This window comes from Panulirus ornatus, chromosome 37, assembly GCF_036320965.1.
Source record: "Panulirus ornatus isolate Po-2019 chromosome 37, ASM3632096v1, whole genome shotgun sequence".
Taxonomy (NCBI): Eukaryota; Metazoa; Arthropoda; class Malacostraca; order Decapoda; family Palinuridae; genus Panulirus; species Panulirus ornatus.
The window spans coordinates 29,017,970-29,036,632 of NC_092260.1; the positions used below are offsets into that span (position 1 = coordinate 29,017,970).

At 48.7% G+C, this 18,663-nt stretch overlaps 1 protein-coding gene across 6 annotated transcripts in view; it reads right to left on the bottom strand.

The window, feature by feature from the left end:
* LOC139760666 (uncharacterized) overlaps positions 1-18,663 on the bottom strand; it is a 231,972-nt gene that overhangs the window by 119,895 nt on the left and 93,414 nt on the right. For 2 of the 6 annotated variants that reach the window (XM_071684158.1, XM_071684164.1), the window contains exons 1-2: positions 10,373-10,727; positions 676-757 (exon numbers count right to left, since the gene is read on the bottom strand). The exons of 1 other annotated variant lie outside the window; for it this stretch is intronic. In XM_071684158.1, the coding sequence (XP_071540259.1) occupies positions 676-757; positions 10,373-10,533 (243 nt within the window). In that variant the 5' untranslated portion in view covers positions 10,534-10,727. Of the gene's footprint in view, positions 1-675; positions 758-10,372; positions 10,728-18,663 lie in introns of those variants that run through there. 3 more of the 6 variants (XM_071684162.1, XM_071684163.1, XM_071684168.1) reach the window with 2 other exon arrangements.

The window sequence follows — 18,663 nt, forward strand, 5'->3', positions numbered from 1 at the left end:
TTATTCTGCATCGACGGCGGGAGAGTTGGCAGAGGCAGGGCCACGCCCAAACCCCCTCCTTCCCTCCCTCCCTATTGGCGTTCCAGGCCGGGCCCAGTCGTAGGCCTAGCCAGCCTCCCTCTCCCCGGCAACCGTACGTACGTACATACAGCTTGTGTCATGTGATGGGCAGGGGGGAAAGAGGGGAGAGGTGGGGGTGTTGTGGAAGGGGAGAGGTGTGTGGAAGATGAAGGGGAAGAGGGAAGAAGAATAGAGGAAGGGGACAGACGACGGGAACGAAGTAGGGAATGGGAGTGAGGAACGAAGGTTCGCCCGGGCAGACATGACCCGGCTCATGGCGTCCCAGGTGATAGCTGAGGAGTAAGTGGGTGGAAAACCAGACGATGGGTGGAGAGAGAGAGAGAGAGAGAGAGAGAGAGAGAGAGAGAGAGAGAGAGAGAGAGAGAGAGAGAGAGAGAGAGAGAGAAGATACCACGAATAATCATAATAAAACATTCATTACACTCTGCAGGCCAAGCATCACCATGACTGACCAGGGACCAGAAACCCGGCAGGCAAGCATCTGCCTAGCAGAGGAGCAGGAACCACCAAGTGACCATCTCCCTAACTGACAAGGGACCAGGACCAGAACCTCACTAACCAGGCCAACACCTACAACTACTGAGGAACACTCACGAGCTGCGGGTGTTGGCAGTTCCTCCGCTCATCCCCCTCGGCAGCGGCGGCGTCAGGCAGGTGTTCGGGGCAGCTGACATACCTGGGGTAAGAAGAGAAGATATTAGTCACCATTTCCACACAGTCATCCTCTGGAGCATGATGTCGTATCCCTTCAACACAATGGCACGACCCTTAGGCACGACGGTACGATTCTTACATACGAAGGTATAACGGTCTGGCCTTTGACCTCACCATTAAAGGGAATCAGGTGAAAGGTGAGGACATCAGACTCAAAGGTCGTACCGTCGTACTTGAGGATCGTACCCTTTTTAAGGGATAAGACTCTAATACTCACTCACAAGATAAGATTTAAGATCGCTCACCAAACAGTATAGAAATTCCTGAAATAAAAAAATAATTGCCTCTCCATCAGCTCCTTAAAAGGTGATGAAAAAAAAAACGTATCTTTAGGTTCATCGTCAGGAATAAAGTTGGTTTCGAACACTGATACCTGAACCTTTCTGGCAAAACAATTTTCTGGTGATTCAGACTGAATTGCGATGAACTTGTTCAAGAGAGAGAGAGAGAGAGAGAACTGGGTAACTGCCTGATCCAGTTATACTTTACGAAAGTGAAAAGTAGTTAATAATGTTTGAAAGCATAAAGCTGTGCTGGAAATAACCTTTACCAAGAAGATTATGTGTCAGGAACTCCTGCAGTGTTTGTCTTACGAATCAATACATGAAGTGAAATGAACATTTCTCTCTCTCTCTCTCTCTCTCTCTCTCTCTCTCTCTCTCTCTCTCTCTCTCTCTCTCTCTCTCTCTCTCTCCCTCTCTCTCTCTCTGCAACGGAAAAAAAAAAATCCGAGCGAGTTAGGGTACGAAACCGAAGCTCCGACCCACTCCGAGACTACGAATTCTGCTTAAGAATCGCCATATTTAAAGCCAACGTTCACACGACACGACAGAAGCTCCGACTCGACCCGCTCCGAGTCTCCGAAGTCTACTCTTAAAACTGGTTCTACTAACACCAGCACTGACATGTTGAGAGGCCAGGAGGATCCGAGACTCCAACCTCAACCCTACAGTAAAACAGACAGCTAACGTTACATGACCAAAGCTTCGACTAGCTCCGAATGAAGCTCCGACACTGCAAGTCCTGCTTCACGCCCGCTGTGATGGTAAACATTATGGTGTAGCAATGTGAACAGATTATAATCTTTATCATCATCATCATTGTAACTATGGTTATTTTCTCATTATTGTTATTATTCTCTAATACACTAAAAAAAAATGTTACTTCCACTTTGTCGCGAACTTTAGGCCACACTCGAAACACTTCCCCGGTGACTCTCGGAGGGGGAATGGGTCAGTGTGTGAGGGGGGAGCTAAATGTATCTATCCCTATCCATCCCTTAGACACTACCTTACACCCCCTTAGCGCTGCACGATACCTTCCACCCCCCCCCCCCTCCCCTCCACGGGCAGGATCCATTACAAAAACTACATTTAACACATGATATAAGAGGGCATAAAAAGGCCCAGTTGTCCCGCTCCTCGGCCCTAACCTCCCCCCTGCTCAACCCCTGTTCAATCCCCATTTGTCACCTCCCCTGCCAAAACCCCCTTTTTGCCAGTCTCTCCACCCAACTTCCTATACCAGCCCTCTCCCTCCCCCTGCCCGACCTGCACCCACCACCCCCTCCATCAGCTTCCTTCCAGCACATCTTGCCCGGTCCCAGCCCCCTGCCCAGCCTCCCTCCAGCTCGTCTTGTCCCCTCCCCTTATTCCCACTCCTTTCACTTCTCCCTTCCTCACTCCCTCCCCTGGCGTGTGGTCAGGGGAGGGCCGTCACATATCTCACTTTTTCCTCCCCTGGACCACGTGCGCGCCATTCAACTCTCGCTTTTTTTTCATAAGTGTCTCCCTATGGCTTTTAAATTTCAGACGTTATTGGAATGATATCTGAGAGATGATATATCCACCTCTGCATATCATCATGTGGGGGACGTGGGCCTCCCTGTGGCTGCGGGGTAATGGGTCTCGCTAAACTTATTTACGTTAATCACAAAATATCTACAAAATATCTTTTATATATTCTTGTTGCCAATTATGAATAATTGGATACATCGTGACACTGAAATTTCATTCTTGATCATCAGTTCTCTTCGTTATTCTGTAAAATAATACAGCTGTATTATCCGTTCTTGTTGTAATCAGTTCTTGCTGTAACTTGACAAATGTTACTTTGAACATCAATTCTAAAACTCGACTTTCGTGATCAAGTCATTGTTATCACTGTTTTCTTCTCGCTTGACGAGTGTATTGCTGTGTGTGTGTGTTGTGTGTGTGTGTGTGTGTGTGTGTGAATACATATATAGGAGTAAATACATGGTACATATATACAAGAGACGGGGCAATACAAGCGTAAACTCTGCTCTGAGTTCTCAAGGCTACGGATTTTATCCTCTGAACCACGACCCTCAAGCACGACAGTGCGGACCTTGAGCACGAAGACACGACCCTTGAACACGACGGTGCGACACTTGCCGTACAATGACCTAACCCAGGAATCAAAACCAAGAGCAGTACCATCGTGCTCAATGGTCGTCCCACTGTGCCTAAAGGGTCGTGTTATCGCGTTCCAGGAGGTGGGTGGGGGGGGGGGGGGGTGTTATATAGCCATGGGTAGGCGCCTGTCGGCCACATGTGTACCATCACCAGTAGTAAACTATCAGTAAGGTCATACTGATTTAACTCTACCGGTTCCCCGGTACTTACGTCTCCACTCTAACCGTGCAGCCTGGCCTTTAAACCCAACCTCCCCAAGACGATCTAACAGACTGTTAGTTCCTGCGGCTCGTAAACCTATATCATCCTCTCCAAACCAGTTCGTTCCTTCTGGTCCAGTGGTCGGAAGGATCATAGCGAGCGTCCTCCGGCTGACCAACTGTGGTCTTCACCACTCCCTGACCTTTGGCCAAAGAGATCTGCGGATCTGTAATTACCGAGAGGTTTTTCATAAGCGGGGGATGACGTGGCTTGAGGGGGCCCATCATCCACCATAATCCCTTCCTTTCTCCCTTAAGGTGTCAACCCCCGGGCCTCCTGCTGGGGGGCTACGGTGCTGGATGGCTTACCTCTGGACGCCGACCAGCAGCTTCGATGGACACAGTCTTCGTGACGCGGCTGCACAGAACCTGGATCACGCCACTGGATATAACCATTTCATGTCTGGTAATCACCACCCCAGCACGGTTGTCTAGGAAAGACTCCAGGCGATGCCCACGATCTCTTTCCAGAAGCTCCTGCAGCTCCAAGGCTACGCTCCTTCCAGTAGCAGGGATATGATGGGACGCCTCTGGAGTGGGAAGTGCTTAGACAAGACTGTACTCCCAGTGATACAACCTCGCCAAAGGTGTCATTTCCACCTCACGGTGTATCCTCATGCAAGCGGAGTCCGGTAACACACTCAGACATCATTATAAGCGGAAATGAACAACGACATTATTTTGATAAAATTCAACGAAAAGGAAATGGAAAACTGAAAAAGAATAAAAATCTGTGGCGCCACTGGTGAAATCAGATCCCACCACTTAACCCATATTCCAATAACTATTGTTCACCTACTATTGTTAATATGAGCTATTGTTTACCTTCTCTATTGTTCCCCGCTGCTATTCTTACTTACTGGAGGGGAACCAACCACAGTCCTGCTAATTGTCATCATCATCAACAACGGTTAAGCCTCTCGCTCCTTCTCACAACCTTTAAATTTAATCTCAAAATTAAATTAACTTTTTCAAAATACATATTAATGGCCTCCAATGCAATAACCTATTATCATTTTTCCCATCCAATTCAACGTATCAAAACCGGATACTAAATTCTTTTCCCTTCGAATTAAAGAGAATTGAAATTTCTTCTCTTTTTTTGCGAGTGTCCCCTGGAAGAAAATGGTTTGAAGGAGGGGGGGGGGAAGGGGGCACTGTTCAGGTCGTGATGGGAAACAGCCGTTCAAGATTAATTCGCCTTTTTCCAATATCATTTTTCTAGTACGGTCAAAAAAAAAAAATCTGACAATGCCACAAAGGCTAACTACTGGACGTCTGGGTAACAGTTAATTTGGGGTCGTTATAATAACCTGCCTATAGCACGGCGAAACGACCCTTAAGCACGACGGGACGGCGCGACCCTTGAACTCAGCGCAATGAACCTTCAACACATCGTTACGACCCTTGAGCACGAAGCACTATCCCCTGACCTCGAATGTACGACGCTTGAGCACGACGGTACGACTATCAAGCACAAAGGTACGACCTTTGGGCATGACGACCTGGACTTTGACTCGAACCTTAATGGTCAGGTTACAGACCAGACCATCATTCCTGAAGGTAACAGCGCTGTGCTCAGGGGTCGTACAGTCTTACTCTAAAGGATCATCTCTACACTGTGCTTCAAGGGTCGCATAACTGTGCCCAGGGAGTCGTACCTTCCTGCTCTACGACCTCCACACACACAGGACGACCCTGCCACACTACATGGTCGTTTATCCTTTGGCACGATGGTACGACTCCTCAGCACGAAGGTACTACTCCTGAGCCACAGTAGCACGGTACGACCTTTGGGTCAGGTCAACAAATCGACAAGATTACATCAAACTCTGTTCTTGCCGATGAATGCAGATTGTAACCCTCTCCTGCATATCATTTCCCAGTCAATTCCATCTATCTGTCTACGTGCACTTGTGTTATGAGCGAAGGTCTACGAACTTACTCCATCTCTATCTCTATAAAAAAAAAAATTCAACCCCTTTTTCCATCCTTGTTGACGAGGTAATATGAAAAATGGGTTGTGTCCATCCATCCCTCTACACTGATGGACATAATCTCCCTCCCCACCCAATCCCCTTCCTTCACCAACCTCATCCCAACCTCTTGATGAGGCGAAGAACCTCAGTGACCAACCTAACTAGATCCTAGCAAAAACCTCACATGGCATCCATAAGACCCTCCCTCAACACAACCCAAGTGAGGAAGCTTCAGAATGAACCAGAGACCACCAAAACACCTTCCATTCAGCTAAATATACTCACAAGGTCGAGTCATACCCTCGACTTACCTAACCATATCCAATCGTCAGAGGAAAAAAAAGGGAAAACCCTCCATAAAAAGTGGGCTGGAGGTGCATGGCAACTTCATTTTCTTTTTTTTTTTTCTCACAGGATTGGCTTGTAAACCCAGCCCTGAAGGGAACCTGTTTGTTATGCAATGTTGCTCTTCTGATTAGCTGATACAGGGGCCGTGTGGGAGGGGGGGGGAAGGGGGGGAGAAGAGGGGGAGGTTCTGATAGGCATAGTGGGCCGTGTTGATGATGATGGGAGGGGAGATTCTGAGGGGCATAGTGGGCTGTGCTGATGATGGCGGGAGGGGGTGGGGGACCGTGATGGGCATGATGGGCCGTGCTGATGGTGATGGACCTATTGCGATAACGGGAGAGGATACGTCATCATCTGGAACAGCTGGCCAGAATAAACAAACCGGGAGAGAGAGAGAGAGAGAGAGAGAGAGAGTCATTATAAACACAGGAAGGTAGATTAAGCAAACATGGCAGCACCACACCGTCATTCACCTGAACACTGCATCCCAATACAATAAACAGGGTCAACCAGTTACCTCGGCACACAAGGTTGTATATCAGAATAAAAAAGAAAAATACTGAGACTGGAGGAAACTTGTATCGTTAAGCAGGGAGGAAAACATACTGTCATCAGTGTTGATGTTGGGCGGCGACCTCCTCCGTGGGTGTGCAAAGATGGCCGCTGCTGTAGGTACGGTTGGGTTCCACACTATATTCTCTCCTAGTGTAGGGCTGGTCCGCGCGCCATTATAGGGGAGGGTTCCCTACTATTTTCTCTCCTCGGGTGGGTGGCACTGGTCGACGCGCCATTTTACATTCATATATTCACAAATCAATATTCCAATCGGATTTGAAACGGATATCCATTTTGCATAGTTTTGTGAAGGTCTTTATTTTCTATCAAAACTTGCGCCGCTTCCCTGATCCAGGCGGGCTCAAGGCGGATGCTGCTACTACCCCCCTCACCCCCCCACCCCCACATGGTGCATGAGACGCCACAATGGTCCGTGAAGTACGGACCATGGTTCGTGTGGGCACTACGGGCCACGGGGTCGTTGGGGTACCATGACCATTGAAAGGGATGCGGGTACTGCTGTCCTCCACGTGGATTACTATCATGATGGATGTGGGTACTACCATGACGGATGTGGGTACTACCATGATGGATGTGGGTACTACCATGATGGATGTGGGTACTACCATGATGGATGTGGGTACTACCATGATGGATGTGGGTACTACCATGATGGATGTGGGTACTACCATGATGGATGTGGGTACTACCATGACGGATGTGGGTACTACCATGATGGATGTGGGTACTACCATGATGGATGTGGGTACTACCATGACGGATGTGGGTACTACCATCATCCATCACATGACTACCATGAGTCAGCATGGTATCAGAGCCATGGTGACCCAGGCAAGCATCATACAGCAACCTTCCCAATGTGGACATCGCTGGGGCTTAGAGAGGCGCCCTGGCGGTACTCCACATCCTCACCTCTCTCTCTCTCTCTCTCTCTCTCTCTCTCTCTCTCTCTCTCTCTCTCTATGATAGTCTTAGCTACACGTACTTTTTTCTCAGACTTCTTTCATCATTCATACTCACCCCCTCCCTCCCTCAAACACACTCTCTCATTCAGTCCTTTCATTATTCACACTCTCACAACACACACACTCCCTCACTCGCTCCATTCACCCCTGACCTCTCTCACAAGACAGTAGCTCTCCCAGACCTCTCACCTTGGCCTGGACTCCACTCACTGCGGCCTCTCACAGATCCACCACACTCCACGCTCACTTTTCTAAGGCTTTCCCTCGAACAACCAGCTCGTGTCTGGCTTGCTTACTCTCTCCTCTCACTCTCTCACCCCGTCATCCTCTCTCTCTTATTGCTGCCTCTCACTCAACCTTGCCTCCCCCTTTCCCTATCCCTCACTAATCCCTTCTTCCCTCTGCTCATCCCTCAATTAAACAATCATAAATCACTATCTATGAAATTCGGAAATAAAATATTCCCAGAATTTTTCGTCCCTATCTTATGTATGAGAGGACGTCCAGCACCGTCCTTCCATCTCCACTAGACTCGAGGGATTTCCATAAAACTTTCCAGGAACAACTATGCTTACGTTCCTTCTTTTGTTCTGTAGAATAAGTTTTTCTTTTCTAACACAGATATCGTCTTCCACCAGTGCTTGGGTACGCACCAAGACCTTCAGTCCTACAACGCTGGTACAGATCATATCTACGCTGACCAAGAAACCTGATTTAGACTGGATATTCATGCAGTACGTGGGATGCGTTCCCGTATCCCTCCCTCCCTCCCTCACACACACAAACACACACAGACACACAGACACACACACACACACACGGGTTTCGAAGACACAGAAGCTGTGCCACAGAAGCTGTGGTCTCGTGTGTGGGTCTGGCCGACTCAACATCTTAAGTGTGAAGTGTCTCATGTTAGGTTCTTTCCTGGACCATTTCCCTCAGGCTTCATGTAGCGTCCCCCCCCCCCCCCCCGTACAATTTAATTAGCAAGACTTTACATAAAAAAAGAAACTATGGAAGACTCACAGTAAAGATGTAAAGTAAGTTAGGCGGACGGAGATGGTATCAAAATACCAGAAGCAGCCACCCTCCATCCTCTCCCTCAACACACACTGCAATTGTTATAAAGACTTTTTCATTTTACGGTGCGCTCCATTTTCTTTGCGGCTTCCCTGTTGTGGAGTGAATTAAATTCTACGGAGGAACTTTGATAAAGAAAACGAGTTAGTGTTACCTCCCCTGAGTTAAGGGAGGAAGGAAGAGAGGAAGGGAGAACGTGAACTACCTCCCCTCCCCCACGTGAACAGCTGTACCCTGTGAACACTGGGACAAATCCCATCGCCACGTACAGTGGTAAGTGAATCCCTCATCCCTCCCCAACCACCGCCTCTTTTCGCGTTCACTAGACTACCACGTGCTGCTACCACGTGCTGACCACATCACTTCCAGTTCCACCATAATCACGTGGTATGTTCATCCTTTAACTGTTGTGTTTACGATACGATCGAAGCATCCTACCCACCTGCCACCACGTGCTACCCTTACACCACCACGTGTAAGGCTCCCCTCACAAACACACACACACACACCAGGGTTGGTTCACGAGCCCCTACCTGCAGGATAGCCACACGTGCCCTGGGAGCCACAGCACCACAGTCGGAGGCCAGGTCACCACCACAACTGCCACAGTTCGTGATACCGGGGGAGGATGGGGGGGGGGGAGGTTGAAGACGTGGGGAGGGAGCGACCTGACCCAATAGGCGCCCATCCACCTACCTTCTCTCCCTCCTCCTCCTCACCCACCACCACCAGCTCTGCGTCACACACACACACACACACACACACACACACACACACACACACAAGAGCAGTTGACCTAAACTGTAATACAAGAGAAATGAAATGTAGACAAACTGAAGACGGTAGGGGAGGGAGGGGATGGTGGGGAAAGGAGCAATATAAGAGCGAGGCCGGGGAGCAGGAAAAAATCGTATGGGGAAAAGACGGAAAGGTGAAAAGAAAATGGGAAGTGGGAAGAAAAAATGGGAGCTAATGGAAGGAGATGGGCCAGAAGGGGGAGGGGGGTGTGGTATGGAGGAGGAACAGTGAACCGCAGGGGAGGGAGGGCTGAAGGAGGGAATAAGGAGGGAAGAGTCCAGGTGATAAAGAAGGAAGAGAAGAGGGGAGGGGTTGTGGGGGGGAGGGGAGGAATGTAGGGAGAGGGGAGAGGTGCGGGAGGAGGGGAGAGATGTAGGGAGAGGGGAGGGGACGGAAATATAGCAGTAATTGTATAGAGGGAGCTGGAGGATGGGGAAGGTGGGGGGGGGGGGGGCCTCCGGCACTCCAAGACAATAGGTGTTTTAAATATATATTTTTCATACAGGAGATGGTTCATGGTAGGCCTTGAGAGGGGGGGGGGATGTGTGTGTGTGTGTGTGTGTGTGTGTGTGTGTGTGTGTGTGTGTGTGTGTGTGTGTGTGTGTGTGTGTGTGTCTGTGTCTGTGTGTCTGGGTGTGTGTTCTTCAGACCAACAAACCACATACATAAAATTTTCCAGTGCTCAAGGGTCTAAGAAAGATCCACCCACAGCTTCAAGATGAGGACGCAAAACAGATACGTGTGGTCTGCGCTGGAGTCCTTCAGTTACCTTACACACAAAATACATCATTTATTCACTCTGTGAACGAAATAATTTTTCATTCAACTCTCCCTTAACTCACTCACTCTCTCCTTAAAATCACAACTACTCAACTCCTCCATCAGTCAACCATTTCAACTTCCTCTTCATTAAACAACCATTTTAATTTCCTGCCTCAACTAAACAACCACTTCAACTCCTTAACTCTTCAATCTACAGTTATTTCAACTCACCAACTCTCTCATTTACAACCCAATTAACTCGCAACCCGTTCAAGTACAGCACCACTTCTCTCTTCAACCCACATTCACCTTCTTCCCCTCCCTCCCTCCCTCCCTCATTTTACAACTCGCATTTCAGTTCAACCTCCACTTACCTAACTATGACTGTGTAGGCTCGGTTCTTCCCCCGCATCTCGGTATGGCTCCTAGTAACGGCTGTTCGTATAATCAGCCAGGCTTTGTGACTGCGTGACATAGACCCACGTAGAATGTACTGCGCAGTTAACCAGAAACACCGTATAAACAATGACCTCATGACAACATGCTCCGCCGGCTGCTTCGTGTGGATTCAGATATCTCGAAAATTTATCCTCGGCTTCAGTTGTTTTTAACATTATGTTCTCTCACTACATCTAGTGCCACTCATGTCACCATCATACACTCCTCCACTATTTGCTACTTCGATGGCAGGTACTTTCCGAGCGTGTACACACTGAGAACCAGACCACACCTGCCACTTTCCGCCTACGTTTACACAATGACAGCTGTCCCCGCACGTGCGCTTCAGCTTCAGAGAGCAAAGTCTCAGTGATTCGAATCGTTCTCGGTAGTTTCGATTCCTTATAGTCATTTCGAGCTATAAATGGTTATATTTTTGCAGATCATTTAACTCAGAACTTTCCTCCCCCCTTGAGAAACGATGTTATTACACAGGAATATTATTTTCTGAGGTATATCAAGCACTGCAAAAAAAGCTTCACCACTGCTTTTCCTCTCACTTGGGTCGAAGCTTCAGAGTTTCAAATCTCCCATTTTCTTCGCTGAACAGACACTCACCTTGTAGTGTTGTGGGAAACTATGGTAAGTTAAAACGAGCATTCTCGGGTCTTTCTACCGTTCCTCATCATCGCTGCACTCACGTTTCATACTGTAATCTCGACCAGATGAAACATCTTTTAACTGTGTTACATCCTGAACGATGCAGGTCGAACATTTCTCCGTTGAATGATGATATTGTCGCCAGGGGCCCACCAGAACACATCGTATATCTACTTCTTCTCTCTCACAGTCTCGTGCGTTAGTGCACTTCATATTCTGGTATAACGTTGAAAATAACGATAGCCAGGTGCAGTCTGAGGCGACACCTACGTTAGGTATGGGAATGAGGGGCAACAAGGGAGCTAATTCATTCATCACACCGGACTAATGTAATATGTTAATGAAGTTGTACATACATTCGTCTGATCCGTTGTGTTCCACCGTGTATACTCAGCACTCCAAGGCTCAGATGTTCCACCCACCCTCCATCCAAATGAGGGGATGGGTCTGCAGTGTTGGCAGTGTTGGCACGTCATTCGCTCTTTATTGTTAACAGGTTCTGTTGGGAAGGCTCTTGGAGGCATCATTACTACCCGGGCAGACCGCGCACGGCTCTCATTAGCTTTACTCCTTTCGAGGTTCTCTTCCATTTCTTTTCTTCACTTCTCTCTCTCTCTCTCTCTCTCTCTCTCTCTCTCTCTCTCTCTCTCTCTCTCTCTCTCTCTCTCTCTCTCTCTCTCTTCCTCCAGCGTGCCTCTTCCCTGCTATCTCTTCCGTCCTATTGTCTCCAGCGACTCAAAAGATCCATCCACTTGCGTCGTCTCCTTATCTTGCAAATCCACACCAGGGTTGTTCATAACATTAAAGAAACTCACTAATTCCACCCACAACTATACCCTAGTCCAGTTCTGCAACCATACCCCACTCCACTCCTACGGCCATACCCTATTCCATCTCTACAACCATACCCCTCTCCATCTCTACAACCATACCCCACTCTACAACTATATCATTATCCATCTCTACAAACGTACCACACTCCATCTCTACAACCATACCACACTGAACCTCCATAAGCTTCCCCCTTTAACCCTTCCTTCACTTCCAACTCTACCCATTACAACTACAACTTCCCGTTACTACAACTTAACAACACAACTCACAACTACAACATATCAGAAAATAACACAATTTTCCTCCCACCAGACCGACCCACAGTAACACTTATTTCCAATCAAGACATTAGAAATAAATTTCCCCCACAATAAATTCCCCCACACCCAGGGCAAAATGAGAGACTGAACAAATTCCAGATTCACCGCCGCGCCTCCCATCACCACCGGCCTCACCAGGGAACGGACATTGGCAGCGACAGTAGGAAAAAATTTTTTGCTGGCCCTGCCCTCTAGGCCTATCTTAATTCAGGGCCATACTTAGGCCTGTAATTTTCAAGAGGTCCACTGGGAAGGGCGAACAAATGAAGTCTATTGAGGGGAGGAGGTGCCGACCCTAACAAACACTGGGGAGGATGTGCCGGCCCTAACAAACACTGGGGAGGAGGTGCCAGCCCTGACACACACTAGGGAGGAGGTGCCGGCCCTAACAAACACTGGGGAGGAGGTGCCAGCCCTGACAAACACTAGGGAGGAGGTGCCGGCCCTGAAAGACACTGGGGAGGAGGTGGTGCTGGCTCTAAAAGACACTGGAGTTTGCAGGAGCTTGGGAGGGAACGAGGCCTTTCTACAGGGAGGGGGTTGAGAAAGAGGTTAGGGAGAAGGAAGAAAGAGCGGGCTTGGGGTTCACTGAACAGGGCTGGCCACGAGGGGGAGAAAGGGGAAGGAAGAGGAAACTAGCAAGAGGGGTAGGGAACGAGTGAGAGGGGAGGGGAACTAGCAAGAGGGGAGGGGAGCTAGCAAGAGGAGAGGGGAATGGAGGGCGATGAAGGGGCATGCGGTGGGAGAGAAGACGGTAGACTGGGAGGAGAAACATGGGCGAAAGGGAGATCCTGGATGAGAGAGAGAGAGAGAGAGAGAGAGAGAGAGAGAGAGAGAGAGAGAGAGAGAGAGAGAGAGAGAGAGAGAGAGAGAGAGAGAGAGAGAGAGAGAGAGAGAGAGAGAGAGTAAGATGAAGGTAAGGTATGGTGAGAGTATATGGGGAGAGTGTGGTGTGGTATGGTGAGAGTAAGACACGGTGAAAGTATGGTACAGTGAGAGTAAGAGGCGGTAAGAGTATTGTGCAGTGGAAGTCTGGTATAGTGAGAGTGTGTGGGAGGGAGAGGCAGGCGGGTCCTTACTGGAGTTTGCTTGAGGAAAATATTTAATAAAGATATTGAGAAGCGGCCGGTGTTTACGTTGTAAAGGAGATTCGTGAATAATATACCGGCCCTCACATACCCTGGGTGGGACCCGGGCCTTTGATGCTCCGCTCCCCCCCCATCCCCCCACCCACCCCCCATGCACACCTGCCCACACACACATCCCCATCCCCCCTCCTCACGAGAAGAGAGAGAGAGAGAGAGAGAGAGAGAGAGAGAGAGAGAGAGAGAGAGAGAGAGAGAGAGAGAGAGAGAGAGAGAGAGAGAGAGAGAGAGAGAGAGAGATCATGCAGTTTCTAATGAACTGTCTTTTTTTATGGACAGTTTCCGTTCTCATTCTTCATCCCTTATGAGCACGACGGCACGACCCTTAGGTACGATGACCTGAACCTTCGACCTGACAACCGAACGTGTGCGATCACGACCACACCACACGCCAGATGACCCCTGCAAATCTCGAGACAGCTAGTTACAGAGGCGCAATTAGGGAAGGTAATTACAGGTGTCCATCAGTGTGTGTGTGTGTGTGTGTGTGTGTGTGTGTGTGTGTGTGTGTGTGTGTGTGTGTGCTCAGAGGGGAAGGTGGGTAGATCTTGTATGGGAGTGGCAGGAGGACCTGGAATCATATAGACTAATATATGAATGCACACACACACACACACACACACACACACACACACACACATATATATATATATATATATATATATATATATATATATATATATATATATATATATATATATATATATATATATATATATATATATATATAAATATATATATATATATATATCACAGAGGGGCGCGTGATCAAAGCACATGCTGATAGCCAAGAGGAACAATAAAACACGATAAGTTCCTTATCGTGTTTCTTTGCGGTTTACTGTGTACTTGTCACCTTACTGAGGCTTGGGACGTCCCGCCGCGGTCTACAACCAAATTACACTAGTGTTCTTGGGATCAATCTGGCTGTTGGAGGCCACAGATGGTCGGTCCACGTACCTGCCACAACCTTGGCGGGTTAGGTACAACTTGGACAGAGTCCTCCACGCTGTTTTTCAGGTCTCTGGCCTGCGTGCCGTATGCATCTACACCTGCCGGTAGAGGGCTCTGAAGCCACGGGCTCCAGATGTTTACACTATCCTTTGCTTTTGTTGTAATCATCATTATCATCGGGACAAACTCAACACAACGGCCGTGATGTAGATAATAGTGATAACAAGACGAGTCTTCCCCCGTCCCTCCTTCTACAAACTGACTCACGTCAAATATATGGACACGCGTCACATGCCCCTCCCTCCTACACCTTTCCCTCTCCGACAGTAGTGAGAACCTGTGACGCCCCTGCTGCACGGGAGAGGCACACGGTAGATGTGTGTGTGTGTGTGTGTGCGGGCCCTACCGGGCTGTTGTCTCCGGCATCGTCTGCCATTCATCTGCCACAATGGACCGGCTTCGGCCGCCGCCGACAACGCCCCCCCCCCCAAACACACACACACGCACACACTTCACTCAACAGATTAAAAAAAGGGGATATCAGGCACATACGTCCATCTTCCACTCAACACGACTCGCGCACAACAAGGCTATAAACACGTAAATAATGTTTATCAACAGCACCCCTACGGTAGTAATACGACTATTATTAAAAGAATTTACCCCATGCTTAATGTTTGCCTATAAAACCCAACTTACACTTACAATACATATCTACGGTAATGCACAAGTTTCCATGATATGTGGTCTTCCAGAATCAATCAAATCCTTGCTCTCCATCCTTCAAAACTCCACGACCAATATTTACAGTTTAGCCACAAGACAATATACCAAGTGTCGTCCTTTTAAGGGACAGAACTTCTTAAAATCAACCTAGTGTGTGGGGTCACATGCACTACGCTACATATCATTCTATCTTATTTATAGTCATCACAGGATCTCCCTCGAAGGAAGAGTCCTGGTGTTACCCAGGACCTCTTTGCAAAGGATCCTGCAACCCAGGAGAGGTGGACTCCTTTGGAGTGAGGACTTCTTCAGCGCAAATGAACTCCTGATGATACAGCCTCGCCAGAGATGACTTGTCACTCGCGGTGTAACCTCGAGAGGACGGAGTCGTGTGTGTGTGTGTGTGTGTGTGTGTGTGTGTGTGTGATACATGCAAGGAGGAAAGTGGGTGAAAGGGGAGGTACTACCGTGGCAGGGAGGCCTGAGCCCACGGTGCAGGGAGGGAGGGAGGGGGGGAGGAGGACCTGTCTGGGTCACGGCTGATGATAACATCTTGTGCTGCGGCCGGTCTTGCCCAGGGGAGGGTGAGAGGTGGGGTGGGAAGGAGCCAGGATCGTATTGCAATCCGCTCGCCACCGAAATGTATAGGCCTATCCCCCCGCCCTCCCTCCTGCTCCCCTGTACTAACTAGGGAGGGGGAGGGGTGAGCTCTGAAGTCGTCGTCTATAGGCCTACTGACCATCAGACACACAGACCGACTTACATCAGCTGGACGCAAAGCTACGCAACATTCTGAAGTTCGTCATGTAAGCACAGGGATGGAGACGGGAGAGCGCAATGCCTGACGCTCAGGACCGAACCTTAAGAACAAGAGTCGTGGAGTCCGCTATCCTCTAAGCACGACGGTACGACCCTCGGGTGTGATGGCCGGGTCCCGAGACACAGTCCAGGGTAGTGAAGGCGACTCCCACACACACACATGTCAACGTGAACATAAAAATGAGGAGACATTCAGCCATGGTTACCTGCCACGACCCCAGCTCTCAGTAGGTCGAATGACTCGACGAGATGCGACGTGTCCACGCACGCCGTTCTGGGACTGGCTTGTGACGTGCACTTGAGGTGCTGTACACACGCACGTACACAACCAGCAGACTCCTCACCTCGTTGTCAACGCAGTGCTACACCATCTATACGGCGGGGGTACGTACCATGGCTTGAGAAGAGCAGGGAAGGCACAGCTCGCTGATTTTTAAAGGTGTTTTGGAAACAGTTCTGGCTGACGTGAAATGAAGCTAATTGTCTGGAAAATGACACCACACCTGCAAACCATGACACACACACACACACACACACACACACACACACACACACACACACACACAAGTTGTCAGGGAATCAGAAGCTACCCAATCGGGGTGTGGCAGACGACGGTCCGGACTACCGTTTACGAAACGCACACAATCGTAGCGTCAATGGAAACTTGTTCGAGGGCTTTTGGTGATGCGTGGGGGAATGGACCAGAGAGAGAGAGAGAGAGAGAGAGAGAGAGAGAGAGAGAGAGAGAGTGTGTGTGTGTGTGTGTGTTTAGAAACCGTCTGTCGTACAATAGGTCCCCGCGCGCCGCTGAGGCACAGGTAAGAAAGTATTACACCACCCGGGCCCGGACCACCAGAGACTATTTTGCTGTCAGGAAGTGTAGCAATGTGGGCCTAACGCCTGCCTGGTGGCATGTAACACTGGACGGGTGGGAGGCACCTCCCACCCTTCACGCCCCCTCCTGGAAGCGGGTCGTCTCCACGTCCACTTTACATAGCAAGATCTGGAAATTGTGATTTGTAAAATTTGTGAGTGACGTTCCTACATGTTGTTGAAGCCCTAATTTGCATACATGCGAGGCTGTCCTGACACCGGCTCCTGACGTGTACTGTAGCTTGAGCACACTCTCGTGAATTTCTTTGTGCCAATTCTTGAAACCAATAGTCCAACGCGAGTGAAAGTGTTTTGAATAGTTTATATTCTGGATCCAGACACCAGCGGTGAATATCACGACAAGGAAGTAGTAGAACGCGTCCTAAGAGAGGCTACCCAGTGACCAGACGAGAAGCGCACGTGGTACCTCAGTGTAGCGCCCTGGCGGAGCAGAGGTCGTCTTCACCACACACACACACACACACACACACACACACACGCACACACACACACACACACCACTATACAGTAGGGAACACAATGCCACTCCAGCCCTGAGGTGTACAAGTGACCCTGTGCCGTGACCAGGATTCGAACCTACGGAGATTCGACCCCAGGATGCGCCTTGCATGCGTTAAGATCAGTAGCGTTTCATAAGCGGTACATCAGACGTAATCGTCTGACGTAAGACACATAATGCACAACACCAGTGCTCAGTAAACACGTGTAAAGTATCGTGCGCGATTTAACTTCCTGAGTCTGATGAACTTACTAAACATGTAAGTTGCTCAACAAACTCCATAAAGCAACTCTCAGAAGAAGAAGAAAAGGAAACAAAACATCAACTTTCCTCAGAGGGAGAGCAGTGTGTGTAAGGCCAGAGGTCGTCACGACGGGAGTCGAGAGGAAAGATAATGTTCAGGATGCAGAAACATCGTCATGGCAACATAACTGTTTCTATAGTGAATGTTAGGCACATTATCAGGTACATCAACAGCTTCTGCAGGTACTCATACCAAATGATCAGATATGTGAAGTTTCTATGAATCATGAATGTTATACGAATAACCAGCAACATCAGGTTTCTATAATTCGTCAATGGTATATAAATGATCAAAAAATATCCAATCTATATTGTTAATGTTGTCCTTTCGACTTTTAAATCAGTAGCCAGACGCTGGTAACAAGTGAATTATATTTCTTTACTTCACTTTCCCAGGGCAGGAGATCCTGCGAGAGAATGTGTCCTTAGCATTGTCACGGACACACGAAGAAGGCGCTTAAGATTTTCCGATGGATGGTTAAGACTTGACGATGACGTCCTTGATGACCGTGGTGGGTGATAGGCCTACGTCCAAATTACCAACCAACCCTAGTTTGTCCGTGACGCGGGCCGGGCCCACACGTGTGACAGGTTGGAATATGAAATTATATATATAATATATATATATATATATATATATATATATATATATATATATATATATATATATATATATATATATACATATATCGTGTGTGGAACTGTGTTAGCGGCAGTGTACGATTATGTACTTGAGTACATGTGCACACACAATATTTCAAAACACCAACATAACAATTGGAAATCACACAGACTTTTTGTCACACTTGGCCTGGCTATTCTCCCGTGCGTGAGATGGCTGGCTGTAGATTAGTGTGAAGACGTGTGAAGCAAGGACAGGGCCGAGGTGAGGCCAGGAATGAGGGGGTAACATCGAGGAGAAGGGATAGCACCAGAAGGGGGCGGGTACGTAACAAACACTACATCACCCGTTGACGTATTGACCGAGGTCCCCCGGCAGTAAAAGTCCTCCATCCTCCGCCTGCGATGACTTAGTCCCCTCGCAGGCCACCCAGACTTGTTTCCAGCCAAGG